Source organism: Phoca vitulina, unplaced genomic scaffold (assembly GCF_004348235.1).
Source record: "Phoca vitulina isolate PV1807 unplaced genomic scaffold, GSC_HSeal_1.0 scaffold4, whole genome shotgun sequence".
NCBI classification, from domain to species: domain Eukaryota; kingdom Metazoa; phylum Chordata; class Mammalia; order Carnivora; family Phocidae; genus Phoca; species Phoca vitulina.
In genome coordinates, this window is record NW_022589707.1 from 71244441 (window position 1) to 71265747 (window position 21307).

The 21307-nt window shown below is 34.8% G+C and overlaps 1 protein-coding gene across 2 annotated transcripts in view; it reads left to right on the forward strand.

Moving 5' to 3' along the window:
* SEMA3A (semaphorin 3A) overlaps positions 1–13170 on the forward strand; it is a 206615-nt gene extending 193445 nt beyond the window's left edge. For both annotated transcript variants that reach the window (XM_032402269.1, XM_032402270.1), the window contains exons 16-17: positions 5643–5785; positions 7083–13170. In XM_032402269.1, the coding sequence (XP_032258160.1) occupies positions 5643–5785; positions 7083–7538 (599 nt within the window). In that variant the 3' untranslated portion in view covers positions 7539–13170. The remainder of the gene's footprint in view (positions 1–5642; positions 5786–7082) is intronic.
* Positions 13171–21307: the final 8137 nt, after the last annotated feature.

Genomic DNA, 21307 nt, shown 5'->3' on the forward strand with positions numbered 1-21307 from the left:
CTGGTAATTTTCATGACAAAAGTCTATATTCAAAACAGTTGCTTTCTAAGTGCGAAATGTATTTTAAAATAGATTAAAATGAGATTGCTTTCTTTCTGGAAATCTACAGAATTACTCATTGGCATGGACATCCTTTAGACTTATAGGTGTCCCTGGAGATGTGAGAATGTATTCATATGATTTCTCTAATCTCTTTCTCTTCTTATTATCCCATATTTGGAATTTTTGATATTGGGGTATACTTGATTGGTTATCTTCTCCCACCCATATCTCAGATCAACTCTTGTAACAATATAAAACAATAAATTTAGAAGATTTGAAATGTTTACATTTGCCAGTGTGGTTTAATAGCATATTCTGTCATAATCAAGGCTATAAACCCTATGCCCTTTTTAACTGATTAAACTTTTAACCATTCCTTTTATGTAATTATGATAACTCTGTGTCTGAAGATATCAAAGTTACATGAGATTTCAGCTTTTAAATGCAGAGTAAATAGCTACCTGGATTTTCCATTCAGCAAACATCAGCCAAGGGTTTATGACTGCCTAGTGCCAGGATTATAATAAGGGAGGAAGACAACCAGATTAATAAATAATCATAACACATAAGACTACATGTGTTCTAAAACTATATGTAAAAAGATTTTTAGGAAGCACAGAAGAGGAAATAGTTTATTTAATGGTGGTCAGGGAGTAGGATTGATGTTGGGAAGCAGTTCATAATTTGTCTTACTGTGGATTCTCAGTAAAGGATTTTAAGTTTTGAATTAACAGTTGAAGCTATCACAAGAATGGCAGTAACAATAATAGCATCTCACATATTTATCACTGTTTCTGTATTCAGGCATTATACTATTATTTTTATGTAGGTATATTTTAACAAGAAAAAAATACTAAAAAGGGTTATAAAAATTTTATGTTGTCCAAAATTGCTAGATGACCAGTAATATACTTCAGATGATGTGTAATTGTTTGATTAAAAAAAGGATAAGATAAAGATAGCAATGATGTCACACAGACAAAGCAGGTATACTGACAGAACAAAACCAGGCACACAGGAAGAACATAGTTACCATGAAGTTCTAAGGATAGAACGTAAATTTGGCTAGTGAGTTTTTTCAGCCAGTGGTGAGGGGAAAAAAAACTGATCAACAGATGAGCCACAAAGTTAATTCTTAAAAAAATACATCAATTTTTCAGAGCACATGGCCGGCTCAGTCAGGAGAGCATGTGACTCTTGATCTCAGGGTTGTGAGTTCAAGCCCCATGTTGGGTGTGGAGCCTACTTAAAAAAAAACCAAAAAAACAAAAAAACAATTTTTCAAGAGAATCTCAATAATTCCTAAAACTAACACCAGAAAAAAAAATCTCCCAAGGCGAACATCAAGAAAATAGTGCAAGGCAGTGGACGCCATACTGGACAACACTGTGACATAAACACAACACATCCATAGAGTATTCCTTCTGGACTTCCTCAGCATAGATCAGAAGGCCCCCACCCGACACAATTCACAGAGATCAGTTATATTATGAGAATAAGCCAATGTGTTCCATGTAAACTGCTCTAGATTAATTAGTTTAATCCAGAGGGAGATTCTAGATTGTACTTACCCTGAATATGCAAGATTTCCTATCCCTCAGGAAATCTGTAATCAACAATGTTTTCTCAGTTGAGGTTTTGATTTATATTGGATAATTGTAAGTTCAGTAATATATGCTCTGAAAAGTACTTAGAATATAGCTATACTATGCTACCATTTCAATGCAGAGCTGTTTGCTTTAATAAAGTCAAAATGATTGTTTGTTTGACATCCAAGGGAAAAAATCGAAAATCTAGTAAGACGAGAATCAAAATACTGTTCCTGTTTATGTTTTTTTTAATAGAAAGATAGAAACAGAGACAAAGATTAGGGGGTGGAGGAAATAAAGGCAGGAGAAAGAGAAACACATTATTACCGGAATTCTAATGTTTCCTGTGTTGTACATTAGTACTCAAGCAGTTGAGGTAGAAGGATCAGGAAAGGGAATGGGTATTATTGAGTGCCTTCTAATCATTCTAAAAATATTTATTGGGCATCTGTTTATAAGGTTTCAGGTATGGGGAAATCAACTTATGCTTATAGGTTGTTGTATCTGAACACCCAAATATATGAATGCTTACCTGAGGCCAATTTAAATGAAAATTCCAACCCTAAGTTAAAAGTTGCTGATGATAGAAGCATTCTACTGCAGAAGAATTAATAGAAACTACTGTATTCAGTGGAAATTTAGTTTTTGCAATTATTACTGATGGCAGCAAAACCTAACAAAACATAAAATAAGAGAATCTCAAACCAAAGAAGGACAGTAGTACCTATACATACTGACTATGATTGATAGTTAATATGGCAGAACTTGTAACTTCACTGCTTCCTAACTAGAATACTTTCTTTTGCTTTTTTATTTGGACAAAAGAGAGAAAGAAAGGCCAACTTAAAGGGGGCATGAGTACTTAACGGTATTGGTGGGAGTAGTTATCAAGGCAAAGTAAAGACATCTGGACAATGAACCAAATTCTCCAGTTGTGGTTCTTATTCAGGTGGAAAAGTCCATGAATGTCATGTTTCTTGAAGAACTCCATGAACCATTGCTATATTAAACTAAAAACAACCTGGTATAAATTCTTGATTAAATCAAATGCCATCTTATATTAGATTGTACTATAAGTAGCAGATGAAATGGTTTCTTAAATATAAGAAAATATTTACTATTAAGAGAACTTTTGGATGCCTGGGTGGCTCAGTCAGTTAAGTGTCTGACTCCTGATTTTGGTTCAGGTCATGATCTCAGGGTCTGAGCATTGAGCCTGGTGCATCAGGCGTCAGGCTCTGCCCTGGGCATGGAGCCTGCTTAAGATTCTCTCTCTCTTCCCCTTTTCCCCCACTCACTCTCTCTCAAAAAAAAAAAAAAAAAAAAAGAACTTTTTTATTTTATTTTTTATACACTGGGAAACAGTTGCTGTCACCACAGGAGACTTGAAAAACTAAAAACTGAGCAGGTTTCCCAGGATACGAAGAAAAGTTAACAGAAAACTCTCTATAGAACAGATAGAATGATTAAATTAATTCAGAAGAAGACAACTTTATGAATTTTTGAAAATGCACCTAATTGATTTTACATTTATATTAAACTATATTAAGCTTTCTTACTATACAAGGTACATTGCTCTTCCTTACTGTGTGTCAACTAATGAACCGAAGGATTTAAGCAGAGCTCTGTGTTTGCAAGGAAGAACTTACATCTTAAGATTTTTACAGATATCTATGGTAACTTAGATTAGGTGAGAGACAAGTCAGTTATTATCATAAAGTTTTATAAGAAAAGTAGTCCTGGATAAGCCAGAAGATACTGGTGGCTCACCATGTTGTTTGCTTCTAAATCCAATGGATTTTTTACTGTTATCATGCTGTCATGTCTTATGATTCATTAATATGTAGAGATTGAATGTAAAGTCTCTGCCTAAAAGTTAAAGGATTTTTTTAATTAAAACTTTTTTTAAACTTTATTTTATTGGAGTAAGAACACTTAATAGGAGATCCACCCTCTTAAGTTTTTAAGTGCACACTACAATATTGTGCACTATATCTCAAGATCTGACTCATCTTGCATAACTGAAACTTCACACCCATTGTCTAGCACCTACCCATTTCCCTTTCCCCCCAGTTCCTGGCAACCACCGTTCTAACATCAGAGTTCGACTGTTTTAGATATTTTATATAAGTGGGATCATCATACAGACTTGTTCTGTAACTGGCCTGTTTCACTTAGTTTTCCCTAAGGTTCGTCTGTGTTGCTACCTATTGCAGACTTCCTTCTCCTTCTTTGTTTTTTTTTAAACGCTGAATAATATTCCAAGTAAAAGGATTTCTAAATCAAAGTTCAGACTGCACAGCAAATAGGGAAAAAAATATGTCTACTGACCTCTGTGACAAGGTATCTAAATATGGTACCACAGGAGATTTTCCAGTGCGCATTAGGCAGAGAGATTCAATCCACCTCTATCCAGGGAGGCACATATCTTGCAAACTAACATGGCAACATGTGTCATATCTATTCATTCAATGATATACTAATAATTTCAGAGGGAACATAAAAACACTATCATATTCAATGTAGATGTTGACATACAAAAATACATCTCCAATATAAAAAAAAAAAATGTGACTTGGAATCAGTTAAATGTTGTTCCTTTACATTTCAGTCATTTCCTTTTTCCAGGGTATTGATTTGTTAAATAAGAAGGGACAGATACTTCCCAACCTTAGAAGAGTTTCATTTCACAGTTTAGGGTGATAGAAAAAAAAGCACTGAGATTGACCTCCCTGGAGATAGCAAATGGCGGCAGAATGTCGACCTTGCAGGGTGAGAATAGGAGATGGTGGACATAAACCGTATACAGGGATTAGGTAGAAGCAGGGTTTTGGAAAGCTTTAAACCTAGTGAGAGCAAATAATATTGTCTGTGACAGACAAAAGTCCTCAGTTGATTAGAATGGGAGTCAAATTGTCAAAGTGATGCCAAAATAGGCAGGGGGGGACATTTTTTTTTTTAATTAAAAATCTAGCTGAGTTTGAAGTAGAGAGCAAAAATTTTTCATCTGTCTACACTGTCAGCCCTCCATGCATGTGAAAATATATTTATTATTTTCTAAATTAATTTAATGAGTTCCAGATTGTACAGGATGTCATAATGGAAACAGGATTATACATAATAAGGAGGTTTTTTTTTTCTCTCTAAATGAGTTTTACCTAGACTCCCTGTGTCCTACTTTTGATCTTAACTGTGTTTCATTTACCACATTGAAGGAGGTTACATAAAGGGTAAAATAATAGAAACTTAATCAGGAAACAGGTTTTCTTATTGCTACATTTTATTATATACTCTTGCCATATTCTTTAACCTAATTCTTGAAAATAATAAAAGATGTATCATTTTAAAATAAGGACAATTGAAACCACATTGCTTTATAGTTGTGCATCTTTCTTCTGAGCCATCCCAAACACTTCACACCAATTGATCTTCAGAACAACCTTGTAGATTATTTAAAGGTTATTGGTGGGGAATATAAACTTCCTGAACTCTACCTTCTGTAAAATACTAGATAAATATTAATGGCTGGTGAATTTAATTTTTCAGATGAAAAACAAACATTAAGAGGCAAAATAATTTCTCAGAAACAGATTCTTGTTTCCAAAAGTTCAAATAACTTTTCTGCTAGAGAATAGTACAATATGAACTGGCCCCATTAGTCAGAGCATAAAGTTTTACAGTTAAAATAATTTCTTGGAAAGTATTATCCTGGCATATAAAGATGCATAGTTAAACTGCACACATGACTGGTTCTGTTAATGTAATGCTGTTTTCTGGTAGACAAATCTCTGCATATGCTTTATATAACTTACACCAAAATAATTATTCTATTTAGGCGGGCACTTGAGTTCTGAAACCTTACGTCCGTGACATTTCTGCCATCCTAAATCAATTTGGAAAAGACTCCCAACTTGGCAACAAATTTATCTTCTGAATTTCCAAATAAATACTTTGGAAAGTTGAGTTTACTTCTCTAACGTTTCCTCATTTCATTTCCTCATCACCGGCCAGATAATCACCATAGCCACAGCCTTGAAGAAAGAATCATCTATGGAGTAGAAAATAGTAGCACGTTCCTGGAATGCAGTCCAAAATCACAGCGAGCTCTAGTCTATTGGCAATTCCAGAGGCGAAATGAAGAGCGAAAAGAAGAGGTATAGGAATGAAATTGACTGGATTATTTCTGTCTAACATATAATGTTAAGTGACCCCAGCATGGTTGACTTGAGGGTGAAAAAATAGAGAATCTTCATCTTTTTCTTAACCCATCAATAGTCCATTCATTAAACAAGCATTCACTGAAGGCTGATCATAAGACAGGCTTTGCGCTAGGAGCTGGAGAAACAAAAGTGAACTGATAAGAATTTTGTCCCAGAAGCCATTTGGGGATATATTTGAGAATCTTCTTTTTCCCTGTAGTTACCTACAAAGCAATTTGTTATCTATATTTGTGTACAAAAGAAAAAATCAAATCCTCTACTAATTTTAACTTTTGTTCAATTAATTCTGCTATCCAAACATGTTTTCTTTTTTCTGTTAACTTCCTCCTCAAATGGGGAGGGAAGGTTTGGGGATGGGAGTAGGAGCTTTAGGACACAGGGTCTGGGGTAGCAGTGTGAACTCTGATACGAGTTCATGTATGTAGCATCAGAGACAGATCTTCCTCCTCCATGTATGCGTTTATTCCTGTGTAAAATGAGAGAAATGTACACAGAAAATCTCAATACTCTGAGCCTTTAAAGCTTTTTAAAAGTATTAAATAAGGGTAACTAACCAGATTGTGGAGGTGATTTGTAAATGAATTCTGTGCAGATAATTTTCCGAACACAATCTGAATATAAAGTTTAAGATCCTCCATTATCTTTTTTGACATTTGAAGCATCTTTAAATATGTAATCACATCATACAAATGTCAGAGTTGATTTAGACAGTTTTATACCCTCTCAGCTTAGGCTTTCAGAGTCGTCTGCTGTAAACTGTATTCAAATAAAAGTGAGGTTAGATATATTCAAGAGCGTATCTTCATATTTATGTCACATCTAAGACTTGGAAAGTGAATAAATAATTATTAAGCATGTAGTCCTATGCTGTTTTCTGATAATCATGGTTCTGTATTTCCAAGATTTACTGTTAACTTTCTCCCATATTTATATACCTTCTTTCAACTTTATAAAATAAAGTATATCTTTGTCCTTTCATTATCTTGAATATTTTAAATTATTATAATGAAGAATTCTATTAAGACAGTAGACAACCAGTATGCATTTGCAATGCATCTTAAAAGTGATTCACAGAAATTTCTCTTTTTTTCTGATGAAGAACTGCTATGCTAGACATTTTATTAACTGGTTTAAAGTGTGCCTCAACACATAATCTAAATTTTTACTGAGAGTCCTAGAACTTCTATTTCTTTAAATATGTATATTTTTGCTACCGTTTCTCTTCTGCTAGATCAGAGTGGATGATCATATCATCAGGACAGAACAAGGCCTTCTACTGCGTAGCCTACAACGGAAGGATTCAGGCAATTACCTCTGCCATGCCGTGGAACATGGATTCATGCAGACTCTTCTTAAAGTGACCCTGGAAGTCATTGACACGGAGCATTTGGAAGAACTTCTTCATAAAGATGATGATGGAGATGGCTCTAAGACCAAAGAAATATCCAACAGCATGACACCTAGCCAGAAAGTCTGGTACAGAGACTTCATGCAGCTCATCAACCACCCCAACCTGAACACAATGGATGAGTTCTGTGAACAAGTGTGGAAAAGGGACAGAAAACAGCGTCGGCAAAGGCCAGGACATACCCAAGGGAACAGTAACAAATGGAAGCACTTACAGGAAAATAAGAAAGGTAGAAACAGGCGGACCCACGAATTTGAGAGGGCACCCAGGAGTGTCTGAGCTGCATTACCTCTAGAAGCCTCAAACGAGTAGAACCTTGCCTAGACAATAACTGGAAAAAATGCAATATACATGAACTCTTTTCATGGCATTATGTGGATGTTTACAATGGTGGAAAATGCAACTGAGTTCCCCCAATTATAAATTAAGTCCATGAGTAACTTTGCTAACAGACTTTCCTCCTAATACCGACACCTAATAGAGGTCACGTGAACGCAGATGTTCACTTTAGCAGACTTAAGTGTTTCCTATGAGATTTCATTGTACAGGTTTCACTTTTTTCTTTGCCTGAGAAATAAAAATGTCATTTGCCATATTGCCATCTAAAGAAGAAAAACTGCATCAGCAAAGCCATTTTATTGAACTGCAAGTTTAAAACAAACTGCATGGATTTATGAAGCTGATGAATATTCCAAAATATAGTTGGATTCAAGGATATTTTTTGTCTACCAGCACTCATGTTTATATGTACTGGAGGAGTAAAATGATACTGAATAAATGGTCTGTGGAAATATAAAAAACATAAACCATCCATCACCCAGAAGAAAAATGGAATACGCTGATCTACTACTGATGTCTTCTTTCAGCTTTGATCTAAAGATGTATTTTATTAAAACTATAATTTAAATGTACCATGACAAATATGCAGTAAAAATTAGCTCTTTTCTAAGCTAGAGTAGGTTTTTGTCTTCGAGTTATTGTGCTATATAGTTTTTGTTTTAAAAACTCCAGTCACGTGCTGCTTTTTTCCGACATCGTGTTTTTAGTTCTACAAGAGGGATAGCCTATAGTGTTCAAGAAACACATAAACATCATTTACTGTTGATTCCTAAAGCCTGCATATAAACTGTGCTTTATTTCTCTGAGGAATTCAAACAAATAACACCTCCCCCTTCTTTAAGTATTATCAAAAAATAATTTTAACTTGCATTATGTTCCTAGAAAAAAACAGAGCATTTAACCAGCAAAATGAGAAGCAGCAAATTGACTTGTTAAATGCCTTGTGTTGTACCTAATGGATCAATAAGGAGAAAAGGAACTGCATATTTCATGAAAATAATAAGCATTATTTAAATATAACATTAACACAAAATCTCTTAATTCTGTGCTTGAAAACCTGCATGATATTTGAGACATAAAAAACTCTAATGATTCCTTTAGGAATTACATCTTAATTTTTTTGAAAAAAGATGAGTAATATTCAGAACAGTTTCTTAAAAGCAAATTTCCCAACTCTGTTTACATCTGTATCAGCTGTCTTTTATCTCATCTTGTTTAAAATAATTATCTGTCTAAGGAACATATGATTCGTTTCATGTTGATGGGAGCGACTTTTATACAAACTGTTTTCCAGGACACAGCTCACACTTAAAATATGTCAAGCTTTTTGTTTCCTGCAATAACTTATAAAATAAGGTAAAAGATGATCAATAAAGGACTTGCCTTTTTCCTTGTCCTGACATGATTCCTTGAGAATCATTGACTTCAAGGTGGATAAGACTTCAGCATTATGATAGTTTTCTCTTGCACTGCACTCACCTTTCCAGGAATCCCTCCCTAGATCCTTCATCATGCACAAAAATGCATAGGAAACATCTTCTTGCTAATTAATGAAAGCAGCATTGAAATTCTAACTCTAGCTGTCTTGGGATTCTAATTAACTCAGCATTAATTTCTCACCTCAGACTACAATGAATTTTTTTAAAAAATTCTCAGCTGAAATATTTCACAGATGGAAGCTCATGTTTCAATTTTAGTGATTTGAATAAACAATTTGTTAATGCCTATTTCAAATGGAAGCCTAAAAATATTCTACATTCAATTTTAGGCTCCATTGATGAATACAGTGTTACTTTTAGAAATACATCCTTAAATGGTATTTGAATTTTAAATTATTTGAAGGACATATTTCCGTAGAGAAAAAAAAAAAAATGTTTGAAATACTCAGCAAAGAACAAAGAGTACTCCAAAAAGAGGTAATTCTTTTATTTTCATCAAGTATCTTAACTGTGCTGAAATCTGGTGTTGCATTTCCTTCGAAATTTGCAGCTGAAACATTTATTTGCAGTAACAGAAATATCTTAATTCTTATTAGTCCTCAAAACTAATAGATGTGAAGGGATAGATTATATGATACTTTTAGGGATGCCTTCCAATATCTGAACGCATTTTGTTTAGCATTATGAGAAACCCAGAGAAAGGAAGTCTAGACTTCAATTAAAAGAAACAAAACAAGCAAATCTACTGGCATGTCTTTATAAACCATCAGGTCTAAGTTCTCAAAATTATAGATATAACTTGCAGGTAGATAACTCTTATTACAGTCATAGTCTGCCAATGTGTATTGAGGGGGACAGTTGCACGAAAAATAATTAACGTCCCATTTAATTTAGTTTTAATAGACTTTGGCATATGCATGTATCATCAGAGTTGAAACTTTATTAAGAGGCTCATGTGACCATAAGCAAGTTCTGACAGCAATCTTAAGATTGGAAAAAGGTACATTGTAGCAGAGAAATTCTGGCCCAGTTGAAATCCAATGTAAAATGTAAATGCATGTAAATGCACACTCAATGCTACTTTTATGTACGATTTAGTGATTTTCAGTGGTATGTGTTTAATATTTTTGCTACCTTCACATTAGGCAAAAGAGATGTAAATAATTTTGAAAAGACAAGGAAGGACAGTAAACTGCAACTTTATGTAGGTACTCCATTTCAGCGTGTTCGACATCATCCTAAAATGCGAGATTTCCCCATACAGGTGACAAGGGGGTTTATGTGCTATTTAAGGGCAGAGGCTGTGTGCCCATTCAAGCATGTTTTTTGCCAGGTAGTAAATATGTTCCATATCTGTATTTATCACTGCATTTCAGATGGGAACTAGAAAACTGGAGAGACAAATGTAATGAAACTGCTGCTGTAAATTATTCCTTTTAGCATGTACTCAGTTGCTAAATACACATTTCTTCAAAATATTTGAATTCAGATGTCTTTACTGTTCCCTGTAGCATATGGTGTCAAGGAACATAAGTTTAGAAAATGCTGAGAACCAGAGTCAGGTTGCTACATAACAGATTTCTTCATTCTAGTCATCTGTAAACTGGGTTCTGTTTATGGGGATGATGTGCATTTTGATGCCCTTTAAGTTAAATATTGTTATTTTTGTCATGCCTAAAAAAGGAAATATAGGGATGAAATTCTAGAATGTGTTATTATCATGATCAGTTTGGTTTCCTTCAGAATCTACAAAGATGCCAACAATTGTTATTGAAATTGCCTATCCTTAAAGTTATAAGGAAGCATTTTATTAATATGAAGTGATGAGTATAAGATTTTGAAATCTTTGTTTTATGAATTCACTTTTAAAACACATCTTGCATTCAGACTTTAATGGAGATCATCCAATTTGATGGCCTCAAAGACAAACTTAACAAACAGGATTCAACATCATCTTACTGTGTTACAATGTGTTAGATATAAACTGCCCTAATGCCAAAGGCATCCATGCTTTTTATTTTAACTTTGTAATAATTATTCAAAGTCATTGTTAATGTTTGCAAAATACGTTTCCATAAAAAAGAAAACATTATTTTTCCCGAAGTTTGCAAAAGCGTATTAGTTTATCTGATTTCTAACAATCTTTTATACTAGTTAAGAAACACAGTTTTTTAAAGTTCATATACTAAGAGAACTATAAATGAAGAGAGAATGAAGCCACAGAAATGGTATGGCCATTTTCACAGTCAACCTGACCAAAGAAAACAGCTTGGTTTTTATTTTAACCATGCAAACACACACAGGCAAAGGTAGAGGTACCAAATCGAACCCAGCGAAAAAAAAGGTGATTTTGAATATAAAGAAATTGGGCTTCTACGCACTTTGAATTTTAGAACCAGACTCCTACCTGTTCAATTAAATTATATTGATAGATCTTGTCTATCTCTTATGTGCCAGGCCCTGGTAAGTGATGAGGATAGTAAAACAACTTAACATCATCTTATTTGGCAAGTCTTTCCTGTTTCTTCCATCTCTAGATGAAACTAACCACCTTCTCTGCACTAAATCTGTGCCTTGTATATACTTTTTTATTGCCACACTTAACACAAAGGTATAATTTCTTTGTTTACACCCCCATCCCTTTCTAGACTGTAAGCTCCTTGAGGGCAGGGTTTGTATCTAATTTATCTGAACCTCCCCACCCCACCCCCCAGTACCTAGCATGATGGCCGGTGCAGGAGAAGCTCAATAAATCATTGTTGGAAAGAATCGGGTTATAATGTGATGAATGTCACATGCAAACACAAGATAAAAGCGCTATGGGATCCAAGAGGAAGGGATTAATTTAAAGAGATCATGGAAAGCTTCAGAGCATAAGTGACATGCAATCTAGGAATTGAAATATAAGATAAATTTGCCCAGATGAAGTAAAAAGGGCAATCTGGGCAGAAAAAAAAATTAGGTGAATGGAGGAGAGGTGTGAAAAAATGTTTTTATTGTGGGAACAGGTGTTCCAAATAGAGTATGGGGTTCATAAAGAAAAGTAAACTGTCCCACTACTATGAGTCAAAATGGTGTATTTGTTTGATTTTTCCTGGACTTTGGCTTATTGCCCTCTATTTGTACCCCACATTCTCATCCCTGGCAGTTAGTATCATTCATTCTGCTGCTTTCTACCCCCTACCCCTTTTTGCTCTCCCTCCCTAACTTCCCTCTTAAATGTTGACCTCTTTTATCTTTACTTAGCTGGAGTCATAGCACTTGACATTTTCAAACTAATCTTTATGCCATAATCTCCTTTCTAGTTCAACCAGCCTTGGCTTTTGTGCCATTTGGAACTCAGAGGAACAGCTGGGAGAAGGTAGCTTTGTCACGCTGCTCTTACACAGTTAGAAGTGAAAGCTTCCCTTATATGTCACCTGCCTTCAGCATTGCCCCACTTATCTAGTGTTAGACCGCTCGGACACAGGTCCAACATTGCCTCGCTGATTAACAGGGTGGCCCACAGACAAGACTTCATCAAAGATGGCTTTAAAATATGAAGCCTGAGTTTATTCAATGAATACCCTAGATGGAGTATTTATGGCTGAACAGTGATGCAGGTGAGGTTAGAGTACATAGTTGACAGGCAAAGACTTCTAAGTAAAAAAAGGAAAAGGAAAAAATTAAGAAAATGAGGGGCTTAGCTGCATCTTGAAATTGTCAATCGAACACCACCATTATATTAAACTGTCAGGTTTTTTTCTCACATAACAAAAAAATGTATTTTATTTCTCTTAATCTAAACATTATACTTATAGACATTGTTATATAGTACCTAAGCAAAAGTTTTCATAAATGTGTTTAAGTCATCCCAATTTGGGTAATTCTGAAGTCTCAACTTCATCCTTTCTTTGTAAATCTCACTGAAGCATTAGACCTCAAGTAGATACAATTAAAAAAAAAAAAAAATCCCTGTCATTTGTGTAGCTCAGTTCTTAACGTTTTGATTGTTTTGTTGATGACTAATTCCAGAGAGGCTTAAACTGTTTTAGGCAAAGTTGTATGTCTAAAATCAAACAACTTTTCCACTTTAGGAATTTTTTTTGTTATACCTCAATTTTTAGGAAGTTTGCATCCTTGACTTTCAATAAAAGAATGACACTTTCAGTAGTCTTTAAATATTTTCGTTTTTTCATTCACTGTTTTAAATTGCTGATAAATGTCAACAAATGAATATATGCCTCTATATACCATTTGGTAAATTCTACTTGAATTTACATACTGACTAAAGATGGTAAAATATGCTTCAAATTTGCATTTTGGCATTTACCAACTTCAGAAATATTGCTTATTCTCTTCTATGCATTACTCTGGACCCTAATAGTTGTTTGTTGAAATTAGTTATGTTTGATTTGGTTGAGGAAGCAGGTTAAATTATTACTTAGTGAATATTAATACAGCATCAGAAGTAAAAACTGGCATCCAAAGTGTACTATCAAATAGTACATAGAATTCTTAAAATTAGGAAATATATTTATTCAGAAGAGTTTGAGTAAATATTCATCTAAGATTATTATATTTTGACCAAAATAATGGTCTAGTCATTTAGAAACATGCCGTTGTTAGGATTTCTCCTTTAACTTATTCTTAACCTCTCTAGAATTTACAAAACTAACAACAACAAATTCCCTAGGTTACAAAATCTCTAATCATTTAAAAAGTAACATATGCTGTTTCCCCCAGTGGAGACTGGAATATAATTTGTAATTGTTTCCATACTGGTTTCTTCCTAAGCTCCCCTTTGTCATTTTACAATGTTTTATTAAAATTATTCATATCAGGGAGCTATGTATTCATTACTGAGAAGTAACATTCTGAACTCATTTAAAGGAAATGTCTCTACATTGTTATAATATTACCCAATCGATATCAGTACATATGAAATCTAAGTACAAACTATAATATATTTAATTGTATTATACTATAATTTAATATTGTAGTATTTAATAAAATCAATTAAGCAGAAGTATAGAGCATTAGTAAAGCCTTACTAAAGCTACTGCTTGGTAATAGTAATATTACATTTTTTTATATAATTTTAATGTTCAAAGTATTTTTGTGATCTCATTTGATTCCCCTTATATGAAGTAGGGCAATTTTATTATCCCAACTTTGTAGGGAAGAAAAATTAGGAGTGACTTACTTAGATCTAACACTTAGCAAACTTTAAACTCCTGATTACAATCTTGTTATTTGATCCAATTAGAACAGAAGATTTTTATCACCACATTGGATCATATAGTGGAAATATTAAACTTTTAATGAATTGCCACTACATTATGCATTATTTTAGTTTAGATCATCTAAAAACAAGGTACATTCAAGGAAACAATTTATTGACTTAGGCACTTGGTAACATAAGCTATTAAGTACAGAAAATGAATGAACCAATGAAAAGTTGGTCAAGTGTTCAGTTACGTAACACTGGAATTGATGTCTGTAATTCACTTTCTTTAAAAAAAGACTTCAAAGAAAAAATATGGGTTTCTTCATGCATGCATCTTTCTTAAATATTTGAAATGAAGCAAAAAAGGGAGAATATGCTAATTGATACAAGATGAGCTTTCTTCACATATTTGACTATGTGACCAAAATAAAAAAAAATAGTTTTGGAATCATATATGCATTTATAAAGTCTGATTTTATAAATGAAAAATATTTGTTAGAAAATACTTCAACTTTTGAATAACACTTTAAAGTAAATACTCTTACAATAATTTAACATATCAAGGATAACATCCCACAAGCAAACTTCAAAAATTATTGGCATTTTAATAAAAATACATAACTAGATCAACTTTATAAGTACTTTTCATGGACTTGCTAATTCTTGGTATATAACAATTATCAATACCTATGTCAATAAATGCCAGAAGAAATCCTATTTAGATCTCATTTTTCAACAGTAGTTGAAAATAGGTATATACGTATTCAACTTAAATATGTACAATCTTTTAAATAAGTTATGTTTTTACTTGGCTCATGTATCTAGATGACTTAATTTAAAATTACTGTTACTATTAAATTACTATGACTTTTATTTTTTTTAAAGATTTTATTTATTTATTTGACAGAAAGAGACAGTGAGAGAGGGAACACAAGCAGGGGGAGTGGGAGAGGGAGAAGCAGGCCTCCCGCTGAGCAGGAAGCCCGAGGCGGGGCTCGATGCCAGGACCTGGGACCATGACCTGAGCTGAAGGCAGACGCTTAACAACTGAGCCACCCAGGTGCCTCAAGTTACTATGACTTTTAAAATACTAATTTCCACAATTCTCTTACACCTTCAACAGTATCTGGCCCATCTCTCCTTCCAGTTAATGGTCCTTCTTGCAAAATTTAGTGTCCTCTCCAGCGACCCAGCTAACACCTCAATTCCACAGTTAATTGCCCTATTTCTCCAATTCATATTCAGTCATCAACCAGAGATGAGGAAGGTTTTAACAGCACGTAAAAAATAAAAGTTCAAGGGTAAGTGAGATCAGCTCTGGGCAGATAGAGGAAAATAAAACACAGTTTCAAGGAATAAGGATAAGTTGTTATTGTAAATATGATTTAAGTCTTAGAAGATGAAGGTGCAAATGGGATCTGAGCTGACTTTGGAAGCAGAGGAACACCTCTTCCATAAGGCAAAATAAACAATCAAATGGCCTTAGAGGTGAGCAAACCTGGTTTGGATGCCATTGCTACTCCTTTACTTGGTGGGTTTTTTTGTTTTGTTTTGTTTTTTGTTTTTCCCCTGAGCTTCAGTCCTCCCATCTGTAAAATAGATACTACCTCAGTCCTTTCGTCTGTGTAGGAGAGATGATAGAAAACTCATTCATAGAGGTGGGGTAATAATTAACATTGATATACAGCACTACTGATTGTGATATATATTCACTTTCATCCATTTCTGTCTTGATAATGATGAGAAAAAAAGATGTTCTTTCATGTTAAAAAAAAATGCTCTTGATTATATCTGTGCCACCCTGCCTAGACCTTTATCCCTCCACTTGTTGTCTTGGTTTCTTATACCTCTAATTCCTCCCTTTTTCCATTCTAAAGTAATCATCATAGCAATAACAGTAATTTCCCCTACTCCTGTCATTCACTTGAAGGCTTTTCTACTTGACTTTTCCCATAAAAACTCACACAAGAAATGCTGAAGAGACTCCCAATGAAAGAACTTAATGTGCTTGAATTTTATCCTCTCATAAAACATCATTAAATTAAGATAACACATTTATCTTAATTTCTAACTATGTCAACTTTTAATTTCTAATTTTTAGAACTACTATCTGCCATCATCACCCCAAAGGATATATCCTAAAGGTGATTAGCCAGTTGTTCTGTACTAAGTAATCACTGGTGTGTGTGTGTGTGTGTGTGTGTGTGTGTGTACGTGTAGAACATACGGTTTCCAAAGTTAGCATTTTCAAGCTTGAAAAGAAGATATTTCTGTATACATTACTTCATAAACAATATTCTGGAAAACAACCCTTCATATAAGCTCAAGTAAATAAAGTATTATTACATTAAGTATAGATCTTAATATACAGTGATGTATAATGAAAAGATACATGTGTAACAAAAGATATAATGAAAGACCTGAAGATACAGTCTAAGCAATTGCAAGTGCTGATGAAAACCTTTCAAAAATAGGATCAAAGGTAAAAAAAATAGTATAGAAGAAATTATATTTCTTGCAATAAGACATAATTTACAGGAAGAAACTGTGAGAACAGGCATTTATTCATGGTCTCTAAAAAACACATGAAAAAGAGCACTACCATAATTCACACCTAGAAAGATAATAATTTATGCAAAATCACTCCCTTTAAAAGTAGAGATGAAAAGAGACATGACACCTCAAAACCCTGCCAAGCTAAGGATAAACATAAGAAATAAACCATATGTGTTGTGGGAGGCAAATCCACAAAGAAACTGTTAGGCAAAAATAAGACCAAACTATGACATGATCCAGATGTTCACTAATATAAAGGTCTCAGCAAAATCTGACAGACTTCAAGGTCTGGTAGGAAAGAATAAAAGTTCCGAAAGTGTGAACGCTGATTGGATTCAATTATTTGGTAATTCTTTTTAAATAATTGCCTTTTGTTTGAAGTATTGTCGTCTTTCAGCCTTAACTATCTTGGAAATTGATAAAAAGCAGCATAAAGAGATGAAATAACAATGCAGGCTTTGAAGTAGAATTATTCCGTTCATAGGAATTTTAAGAGACCATTTGGGCTGGGTCCCCAGGAAAGGCTACTGTATATATTAGACAAGCTGGAAGGAGGAAAAAAGAATAAGAATTGTCCGAAAGTATTCTATACTGTCCACAACTGAAAAGAGCATTGAGGTCAAACTCAATGGGCAGTATATATATTTGCGATATCACCGAAGAGAACTTTCAGAGAACACTGAACTGGGCTTCCTTTTATACGCTGTCTAGGTCTGCTCTCTGGGTATCTTGTAGGCTCTGGGTTTCTCAGTGCTTCTCATCAGTCCCGCTATGCTTCATATCTTGCACTGAATACAACACAACTCACCTTGTACACAACTTTCATTTATTGGTCGCATGATGGCATAACATATTTAACATAACATGAAGGGGTTGGAAGAGAGTGCTTAAAAATTAGAAATTTTAGGAACATAGGAGCAGAAAAATCTCAAATGCTGTGAGAGTATGAAGAAAGAGAATAGAAGCTGGGATAGGCAAGGGAAGAAAGTGCTTTGATCTTCAAAGGAAGGAAAAGCATAAAGGAATGCAGTGATCATCTCTTGTATTCACAGTGCAAATGCTTGTGTTCCTGTCTTCCTCTTTTTATCCTTCTGGAGATCCTATCGTTGTGGGCTGTCACTCTCTGTCAGTCCTCTCTGGTTTGGTCAACCATGCCCTAAGTCCATGCTACTCAAAACATGTGGCAGAAGTATAGACTCCTGACAGTAGCAGCGCCTGGGGGTTTATCACAACTACAGATACCTAAGACCCGTCACAGACCTGTAGAATGGGAACTCGCATTTTAGCTCAGTCCCCAAATGATTTGTGCCTACATTCATGTCTGAAGAGCCATGCTCTAAGTGACTCATTCCTGTAGATTTGGATCTCATTTTCTTTAAGGACACAAATTTAGATCATTCTTATTATATTTCATGGCTAATATCTCAAGACTTAACTGGTGCACATAAGCTTTCTCATGTCTGATTCCTAAGAAGGCTTACCTGTCTCCAGGGTCTGTTGGCACTAGGGGTAGAGATCAGATGCTAAGATGTGTGGGTCCTGGAATATCAGATCAAAATGTCTTAACCTATTGATGAAGACAAACTATTGCATATTTTGAGAATGATTGTAATAGAAATTGATAGAAGTTGTGTTTTAAGTAACATTTACCCAACAATGATACAGGCTGGATTGGAGGTGGGAGAATTTCACTTGGGAGATATTTCTCTTATGGGGCATCTGCATGGCTCAGTCAGATGAGCATCCAACTCTTGGTTTCAGCTCAAGTCAAGATCTCAAGGTCGCGAGATCGAGCCCCGGGTCAGGCTCTGCGGTCAGAGGGGAATCTACTTGGAATTCTCTCTCTCCCTCTGTACCTCCCCCTGCTCTTTTGGTCTCTCTCTCTCTCTCTCTCTAAAACAAATAAATCTTTTTTTTTAAAGAAGATATTTCTATTATTTAGATTTTTAAAAAGTGATACTTCCTGTGTTTGTTCTTGGATAAAAAAGTATATGGAACACATCAACTGTCTACATAGTTTTATCTAATTTTTAAATAACACCCTTAAGAGAGACAGTGCAGTGCAATGAGAGAGTATACCTCGCAGATAATATTGTCATCGCATGTCCTTTAAGTTGCCCGGGATAATGAAGGTACAGATTTTCCTGGACTGTTCCGGGAGTAGGCTTCCTGAAGTTTGGCAGCAGTATGGGGACTGCTTCAATTTCTCAACCATTTGTTTCCCAGTAATTTTATAGTATTTCAATTCTATGAAGAGAATATAGCAATTTCAATATGTCCTATAAATAGAACAACTCAGATTACCAACAGAAAGGCTTTTTTAAATTAAATATTCAATTTAGCAAAAACAGTAATCAAACGCTATTTCCTTAGACTATTTTGGTGCCATTAAATCCTAATAATGTGGAGAGCCAACACTTAAAAGCACAACCAACATTAACAATGTATTCATGTGTGCATGCCATATATTTCTGAGATTTATTTTCTACTTCATCCTGGGTGGTCTCCTACTGCTTTTTACACTACAACCAACTGATCCCTAAGTTCAGGGTTATTGAAAAGCATCATAAATAAAATCCATGTGTGCATTGTTTAAGTACCAGATGATATTTACAAAGGTTTCAGCAGCTTTGCCAGTTCACTGCCAGCAAAAATTACCAATGTCTACCATTCGTTGTACAATACAAATGTTTTTATAATGCTAAATTCACCCCAATAATCTTTCCTGGCAAATTCAAGTATGACTGCAAAGGAATGATATTATTTATGTTGCGCTCACTGTTGCATGTCAAAGCAACAGATACTCTCTGTTTCAAGCAGCACGGGAACTTCTTGTTAGACGACCCATTGTCGCAGATCCATATAGTCTTATCAACCAGATTGGGTGTCCTTAGGAAAAAAGTCTGCTATTGTTTCTATGCGAATAGTTGATTGATTAGAAGCAGAATGCAGGCCTATTAAAAATCACTTCCAAAAAAAAAAAACAATTTATAACTGAAGTACTGGATGTTTTCTGTCAATGAGATTTCAGGAAGCGAGGACTTTAAATTAAAGCTCAAGGGAGTTTCCAGCCGTGGAATTTGAAAAGTGCAGTTTTCTCTTAAGCTCTCTGTAAATCATTTTAAAATACTGCTGATTTGCTAATGTGTAACACAGACTCCTAAATTTTTGTTGGGGAAAAAGGATAAATTGGGAGCACTGGGAATGGGAGTCTGGGGGCAATTTGAGGTACAAGAATGTTTCCAAAGCAGATATAATACACTAATTGAGAAGTTGTAAGGACAGAGTAAAGTCATTACCACAGAGGTGGTAGTTTACTGTCCCTGAGTCATGAAATAATTAATTTTGTACCATTGAGTATCAACTTCTTGATAGGACTTAATAACAAGTTATATTTTTGTATTTTTAACATAAAAGGGCAACCCTTGGATAAAATCTCATATGGCATTAACAGCTGTGTCATTAACCAAAACCCAATGCTAAAGAATTTAAAAACCCACATCTCTGTTGATAGTAATCCACTCCAGTCTCAGATCTTTATTGACAAATGTGTTGTCTCCAGATATATTTGTGACAGTTTCCTTGAGGATCAGTGAGCCTTTGGGAGCTGTTTTTTTGACCAGGTACAGTGGAGAATCCATATTCCTTTCCTGGCCACTCCCTGTGCTGACCGCCAGAGTAGTGGCCAGTGGCTTATGAGTTATAATTGTTATGTAAAGTGGCCAAGGTATTAATTAGTCAGAAGTGTTTAAAAATTGTTCATCATCATAGAAGAACGACACTTGCCAGTGGGATCTTCATCCTTTCCATTCTGGGGCTGAAGAGAGGACCACACAGAACAAGGGCAGAAGACAGAGGCAGGAGGACAGGAGGACTCTGGCCACTTTCAGAGAGGAAGGATATCCCCCCCAGGGCAAAGCAGAAGAGCTGCATATGGCTGAGAGGCCAAAGGAGATACCAGAAAGTGGAAGTAGGGAGAGATATGGGAAAGAATGTGGAAGGGAAACTTCCTTCCTTTAGGAAATCTGAATTTTCAAAGAGAGAGTTACAGTGATGCTAGAGGAAGATTTTTTTGTTTGGATTAATCTGAAAAAGGACATGATAAAGGACAGGTTTAGGAAGTTGCTTCTTTAGCTGCAAATGCAGGTTCTCAAACCTTGGATTGTTTTATCTGTGTTCTTGAAGGGCTGTGCTTGTGCTTGTGTTTGTGTGTGTGATTGTATATATGTGTGTATGTCTTTTAACTGATCCAAACATGATAGCCCTCTCTCCATTTATTCAAATTTTAAAGCAGCTGGAATGTAGAAACCTTATTTTCAAAGCTAAAATTGCTTGTTGAGATTCTACATTGTTTATGGCTCAAGCATTCATCCACCTTCTTCATCTTTGCTTTCCATACATCATTAGCCAATAGAATGGATTATAGCTCTTCTTCCACTAGGAATGTACAGTTCTATGGAAAGAAACCCAATAACCCTATCTTTATCACCAACAGGGAACTCATT